Here is a 7,518-nt window from a genome sequence, read left to right as displayed (position 1 = left end):
CTCGGTGAATGTTCACCAGCTCTGGGCTAACATAGTACACAACTCTTGGAGTGTGAAGTGGAGGGAAAACAGTAAGAGGCATATGATGTTGAAGTTAAAATGGAATGATAAAGTGATGTGAAATTAGAGCAGAATCAGTTGGTAAGATGAATTTATTATTATCAAAACCTTTTAAAATACTTGTAGTTTGGGTACAAACATGTTCTTACTTTTATTTCCTAGCCAGTGATCAGACCCACCATCATACCTTCACAGTGGCTTCTCTTGGGTGGGTACCTTTCATTGCACTGAGGCTGTGATAGGGAAGTAATAGATAGCAAATAGTTTCTGGAGAATAATCACTACCTTTAAGCAGTTATTTTCACAGTGAATATTTATTAGGATCTTCAAAGTAACTAATTTGACTTGATTTTCTAGTGTGCCCTATTGGGACGTTGCTTTGAAAAAAGCAGGACCCCTCATTGTTCAAAAGGGATCTCCTTTGAAGAATACAGTCTCCTTTGAAGAATCCAAAAAGACTACTGTCAATTGAAAGGGGAAGGGAACAATTTTTATCAAGCTTATACCAATGCACTAAAAAAATATACCTAACTAGCAGGAACAGTTTCTTGAGACAGCATTCAGTTCACCTGTATTTCAGTTGCATGTTACAAACTAAGACATGCTGTATTTGAAGTCAAATTTTATTGCAATTCAACAAGAGGTGAAGTTTGACCTAAATTCTAGAATGACTCCTTAAGCTAAGCTTCCTTCTTGAAGTAGAACTGATACTCATCAGTAACCATTGTCAACTAGTAACAACAGTTACTAACTTCTCTTCTAAGTAGTGGTAAAACACTGAGCCATCTTCTGCACAGGAGGAATTTTAGTTGTCAGAAAACAGTAGGTAGAACAAGGTTTATAGGTAGGGTAGACTTTTTATTATACCTTTAGCAACAACAGAAAGATCGCACTTGTTGGTTTACTAGCATATTGCAGTGTTACTGTTCACCCCCCATACTCATTGTCCCTTTTCCTGTCCTGGTTTAAAATTCACTCTTCAGAAGTATCATCTACCGCTTCGTTCAGAAGCAACCTTACAGCTAACTCTTTAAGGACCTGAAATGTTGTAGGATTGTGTTTGGACAGGTAAATGAAACTAAAGTACAGGGGTGATCTTTTCCTTCCACTGTCCACACACAGAGCATTGTTAAATTGGAGAAGTAACGGTGTGTTGTCTTTCAGAGTAGCAGGTAGCAGTCTACTGAACTGTGCAGTAACTGAAACTGTCCCAGATTGTGGAGCTGGGGCTCACAGACAGCCCTGTGAAATGCAAGTTGAATATTCTTTCTGAGCAATTTGTGCATTACTGCAGCTGCATGTCAAGGGGCCAGCAGAAACCAAGGAGGCTTTCCCTGTAGAGGGGACAAAGCCAAGCTGCAAGCCCCCGCGGATTTAGCATTTTGCAGTTCAGCCGTGTGGCACTGTGGCAGAAGTTTTAAGAAATAGTGAATTGCAACAGTTCTGTCCAGCTGCATACACAAGCCTGGTTCTGCGTTGGAGCAAATAAATCAAACATCAGATGGAGCTAATGACAAGCCTCCCAGGAGTCTTGCTGCCTTCATTTTCTAAATAAAAAGCCAGTAGGAAGAGTCCAGAGGGAAAGCATCTCTAGAAGGTTGTGTTCCTGAAGATTTCACCAGCACTTCCCAGTGAAAGTAATGGCTTCTTGGTTTATACAGTCTCTTTGATGTCCTTTGCATTATTTGAACTATGGAAATGCTGTGTTTTGCTTTAAGTAAAAAGGAAATGTATTAAAAGGTTAAGGGAATGTAAGATTTCTTTCATTGGAGCAAAGAGTGAGAAATACCCTGACTTAATTTGGGGAAGGATGAACTGCCTCTAAGTGACAAAACACTGTTTTGTTTAGAAAAGACTCCCACAACTCAAGGTGCTTACACAGACTTTCCTAAGGGAGAACAGTTTTAAAGTGTTGAGTAAAATTTTCTGTAGGTGCCCGCCATTTTGTGAGCTTGCTATAAATGCTGACAAGCAGATCTGAAAATCAGAGTCTAGGCTTTTTGGTGCTCACACTTGAAAATGTTGCCCAAGATTTTTTTTTTTTTTCTAAATTTGAAGTTCTGATCACATCTGCTTGTGACAGGATGCAGCTGCTGCCCCATCATGGTTCCTGTCACTAGATCCCTGTCCTGATCTGGGTTTATTGTGTCTGAAAAAAAAAGTGAGCATAAATCTGTATTAAATAATGGGTATATGAGAAGAAACTCTTTCGTTGTAAAATGGTGTAAATTGGGAAAATAGGAAGACTACACTAGAAGCAGAGGTAACTAGAAGAGGGTGCCCCTTTGATTTTCATAGCCACTAAACTTTTACAGTTCTTGTAAGTTCTTACAGTCTCTGAAACCAGGGGTGTTAGGAATAAGCTCATGCCCCGAACTGTCTCCGACTCTTAAGCTGGCACCTTGGCTCTCAGCATAAACAGGCTCTGGGTTGAGACCCAGCTCTTTTTTAGTGCTGCAGCGTTGTACAGCAGCAGACTAAAACTGGTAACAGCCTGGTGTTCCCCCTCCAGGTCACAAGCAAACAGGAAAAGACCATGTCTGAGTGGGTGTGTTGATGTCTACAACCCCCAAATCTGTGTCTGAAAATGCCTCCTTTCAGTTCGATGACGGCTGTTTATTGCACTGATCTAAACCACAAAGCCCTTACTCCTCATTCATATAAAAATGAGTGGACAGACAGATCTTTTTCAAACTAGCCCAGGTAAAAATTCGAAGATGCTTTGAAACATTCAAGTTTGCTTCTAAAGGAGTTTAGCCATCATCCTAAAAAATTGCATGACACACTAAAAATAGTCCACGTGCAACGGCTTGTGGAGATGACTCCATGCAAACAGGACACAAATTTTTCCTAGGGAAACTACGTGCACTTTTTACTCTGTTAAGCTAAAAAAGCACCTCTTGTGTAACAAGGCAAAGAGCTGTTTTAATAAACACTTTGGCAATAAAAATGGATTTTTAACCTTAAATTCTGCGAGTTAGGTAACTGATTGGATGTTTGGAATTTAATGATCACCAAAAGAAAAGAAAGTTGTGAAAAATGTGTATTAGAAATAGAATCATAGAGTGGTTAGGGTTGGAAGGGACCTCAAAGATCATCTAGTTCCAACCCCCCTGCCATGGGCAGGGACACCTCCCACTAGACCAGGTTGCTCAAGGCCCCATCCAGCCTGGCCTTGAACACTTCCAGGGTTGGGGCATCCACAACTTCTCTGGGCAACCTGTTCCAGTGTCTCACCACCCTCATAGTAAAAACTTTCTTCCTGAGATCTAATCTGAATCCTTTTTCTTCCAATTTAAAACCGTTTCCCCTTTTCCTATCATTACACCTCCTGGCAAAGAGTCCCTCCCCAGCTCTTCTATAGGCACCCTTCAGGTATTGGAAGGCCGCTATCAGGTCTCCCCGGAGCCTTCTCTTCTCCAGGCTGAACAATCCCAGCTCCCTCAGCCTGTCTTCATAGGAGAGGTGCTCCATCCCTCTGATCTTAAGCTTTAAAGCAGTTGTATGGACACGTATCCATAAGCATTATTGGCCTGGGCCATCGGCTGAGGTGGGAGACTGTAGCACACCAGAAGAGGGAAGCGAAGGAGAAGGTCCAACTGTGAAAGAGTGAGTTAGTTTTTCTGAAAAGAAGGAAACATCTATTCATCTTGGTTGCCTTGGTCTCCACCGTGCTCTATCAATGGCTATGCTTTGTCTGTGAAAGATGCAAGGTCAAAGTGTATGTGGCATCGCATTGGCTCTATTTCTAAAGCTTTCCATACAATTACATTTTGTGTATTGCCTCACCACCACTACTCTTTTTTTCTTATATTTTTCAGCTTTGTGCTCAGCGCGTACAGTAAGAGTTCATAGTAGCTCTCAAGATGTCACCAGTGAGGTTAGCAAGCACACAGACAAAGAAGCTGCAACTTCTTGAAAATCTGGCAGTGAGGCAAGGGTAGCTACAGAACTTCATCATGCACTTCTAAAAAAAAAAATAAAAAAAATTTGTTGCTTCTAACAAAGGTATAACTTATTTCATCACTTAATAGCAGATGTGCCCAATCTCCATGTTTGACAGTAAAAATTAAATCAAAGAAATTAAATTACTCTGTGTGACCCTTTGGAGGATTTTCAAAAGCAGGCTCTTCCTAGAACGGGAGGTTTAACTTTGTATGTTGAAGGGTTTAAAATTTTCAAAAACTGTCAACTTTTTTCTTACATGTCTTTTACAGAGCCATGATAAAAATTTCCAGAGCAGTAAATCAGCTCTTAATGCAGTAAAAAAATACAGTTATCAGGAAAAATAAGTCTGATTTAATCAATTTAATCTATCAATAACAATCAATTTAATAATTAAAATGCTGTTTCATACCCTTATGGGAATTTCTGTATCCCTGATTCAGAAAGTTAGTCCAGAAGAGCCTCACCCTGAAAAATGGCATTCTCAATCTCCAACACTATTTCAGGGAGAGATTTTTCTAGACTGACAGTAATAAAGTTTTCTGGTGCACTAGGAGGCTCCAGAGTATCTAACTGAGACTTGAGAAGTTCGGGTGGCATAAAGTGTCCCCTCCTCTTCTCCAAGCGGCCAGCAATGATGTCTACAGGCCCGTCCAAATGAACAAAGAGGATCTTCAGTGCTGCGTTTTCTCCTGGTTGCTCTGGCTGGTTGCTTTCAATTCCAGATGCTCCGCTAACTAATACACGCCTATACATCTTCTTCAGTGCAGAGCAAGCCAGAATTGCATCTTGTCTAGATGAGTCTTCTCTATCAAAAAAGATTAAAAAAAAAAAATAAAATACATCAACATGTGGTATAACGAAATGGCTTGCTAGTTCTACTGAAGGGAGACACAATCTGGTCCTTGCAGAGGAGAGTCGTGGGAGTAGTGGCGCTTTTTTTGTCATTTTGACAGGACTTTGAAGCCAAAGCTCCAATGAAGGTGAAGATGTGATTTGAAAGTGAGGTCAGGCTAGCCAGCCTCCTGGCAAAATCTCAGTCTTGGAGACCTTCCCTATTAGCCACCATTCTTTCCTAAATTAAATTCAGTTCTAGCACAAGGAAGTGTCATGATCCTTAATTGCTGATAATCTCAGCAACTGAGCATCCACACAGGCTCCCATCCATCAGCTAAAAAATTGCTATACTAAGCTGCTAAGGAAGTGGCTGCTGAACTGTGCAGAGATCTGTTCTTAAACGCATACACAGGTACACTTCCAACACCTGTTTTCACTGTCTCAAATTTAATATCAAATCTTAGATTTCCTGTAACCATACTCATTGGCAGCACCAATGCAGTTGGGTGCAGATAAATTAATGCCTTGCACGTGTATTTTTTACTGGCAAGGTCTTTTAAAATAAAGCAGGCATAAAACTGGGGGGGTGTGTGTGACACCGAAAAGCAAATCCAGAACTAGTTGTCTCTATGAATAGTGCCTGAAATGCCTGCCTAAGAAAATAAATTCTGCAATCAAATTAGGAATGAACCTATTTAAAAATCATGCTATGTTCACCAGATTTTGGTTCACAGGGAAGTAAGAACTTAACATACTGTTACCACCTAGGTAAGCCAACGCTAGCCTCAGCTACTTATAATTAGTAGCATTTAAACATTGGCATTAGGCTCTTCTAAAGTATACTTGATTTTGCAAAGTTTCTGGAGCTGGGTGGTGGCCTTAGGCTAGCATGTAACATACAGCAATGGATCCACCGTAACAATCCAGACAAATTTCTCAGTGAATTAACCCAATGAGGTATGCTCACCTGATGTGCACAAAGCAAGTAACAGCCACTGTGTAAAGCCAGGCTAAAGAGAGACCCTGCTCTCCCAGCTTCTCCTCATTTGGGAGATGCTCCAGTCCCTTTATCATCTACATAGCCCATTGCTGGATGCTCCCCATGACTCTCCCGTAATGGGAAGCCCAGAACTGGACACAGTACTCCAGGTGTGGCCTCACCTCTTCTTCAGTGCTGAGAAGAGGTGAAGGATTGCCCTCCTTAACCTGCTGGCAACACTTAAGTCTAACACAGCTCAGGGTATCACTGGCCTGTTTTGCCAGAACACATTGCTGGCTCACGTTCAGCTTGGGTGTCCACCATGAACGCCCCAGGTTCTTTCCTGCAAAGCTGCTTTCCAGCTGAGTGCCCCCCAGAGTCCGTAGTGGTGCCTGGGTCTGTTTTCTGCTTTGGATTGCAAAGGATAAAATATTTTTAGTGCTTTTTTTTTTTCATCATTAGCCCAAATGTGTTAAAGCTTCATGTTCTCTTACCTCCTTAGTACATCATGCAATGCACAAAGCCAAGGAATCCTGTCCTAGAGAGAAAACAAGCTAGTTGAAAATTGTTTATGAAACTGATTTTAAATAGTTGGTTCTAACATCTAGAACACTCTCCCTTGTACTCATGGGGGACTTCAATTTCCCTGATATCTGCTGGCAATATAACACAGCAGAGAGGCAACAGTCCTGGAGATTCTTGGAATGCGTGGAAGACAACTTCCTAACGCAACTGGTGAGGGAACCGACCAGGGAAAGTGCCCTACTGGACCTGCTGATAGTTAACTCGGAAGGTCTTGTGGGGGATGTAAACGTTGGAGGCCGTCTTGGACAAAGTGATCATGAAATGATAAAATTTTCAATTCTCACTGAAGCAAGGCGGGGGGCCAGCAGGACTGCCACCCTGGACTTCCGAAGGGCAGATCCTCTTCAGGAGCATGATTGGGGGTGTCCCTTGGGAGATGGTCCTCGAGGGCAAGGGTGCCCAGGAAAGCTGGTCATTCTTCAAGGAGGCACTCTTAAAGGCGCAAGATAAAGCTATTCCCAAGTCCCTAAAATCAAGCAGGAAGGGAAGAAGACCAGCCTGGCTAAATAGAGAGCTTCGGCTGGAACTCAGGAACAAAAAGAAGGCTTATAATCTTTGGAAAAAGGGCCTGGCAGATAAGGAGAAATACCATGAAGCGGTGAGGATATGCAGGGGGAAAATTAGAAGGGCCAAGGCTCAAGTGGAGCTCAGCTTGGCCACCAATATTAACAATAACAAAAAGGGGTTTTTTCAGTATGTTAACAGCAAGAGAAAGGTGAGGGATAATGTGGGCCCACTGATGGATGACGTGGGCACCCTAGTAGTGGAAGACACGGAGAAAGCAGAGTTGCTGAATGCCTTCTTTTCTTCAGTCTTCACTGTTAGGACTACCCCTCATGAATCTGTGGCCTTAGAGGCAAGGGGGATGGTATGGAGAGAGGAAATTTTTCCTCTAGTAGAGGAGGGCCAGGTTCGGGACCACTTGGCCAAACTGGACATTCATAAGTCCATGGGGCCTGATGGGTTGCACCCACGAGTGCTGAGGGAGCTGGCAGACGTTATCGCTGGACCACTCTCGATCATCTTTGAGAAGTCATGGAGAACAGGAGAGGTGCCTGAGGACTGGAGGAAGGCCAACATCACTCCAGTCTTCAAAAAGGGCAAGAAGGAGG

At 42.5% G+C, this 7,518-nt stretch overlaps 1 protein-coding gene across 2 annotated transcripts in view; it reads right to left on the bottom strand.

The window, feature by feature from the left end:
- Positions 1 to 3,443: 3,443 nt before the first annotated feature.
- IDNK (idnK, gluconokinase homolog (E. coli)) overlaps positions 3,444 to 7,518 on the bottom strand; it is a 7,919-nt gene continuing 3,844 nt past the window's right edge. For both annotated transcript variants that reach the window (XM_014936201.1, XM_014936193.1), the window contains exons 4-5: positions 6,316 to 6,359; positions 3,444 to 4,813 (exon numbers count right to left, since the gene is read on the bottom strand). In XM_014936201.1, coding sequence (XP_014791687.1) covers positions 4,453 to 4,813; positions 6,316 to 6,359 — 405 coding nt within the window. In that variant the 3' untranslated portion in view covers positions 3,444 to 4,452. The remainder of the gene's footprint in view (positions 4,814 to 6,315; positions 6,360 to 7,518) is intronic.

The sequence above is a fragment of the Calidris pugnax genome, unplaced genomic scaffold, assembly GCF_001431845.1.
Source record: "Calidris pugnax isolate Ruff unplaced genomic scaffold, ASM143184v1 scaffold2, whole genome shotgun sequence".
Taxonomy (NCBI): Eukaryota; Metazoa; Chordata; class Aves; order Charadriiformes; family Scolopacidae; genus Calidris; species Calidris pugnax.
The sequence above is the reverse complement of the archived record's forward strand: the minus strand, read 5'-3'. Positions and strand labels throughout refer to the sequence as shown.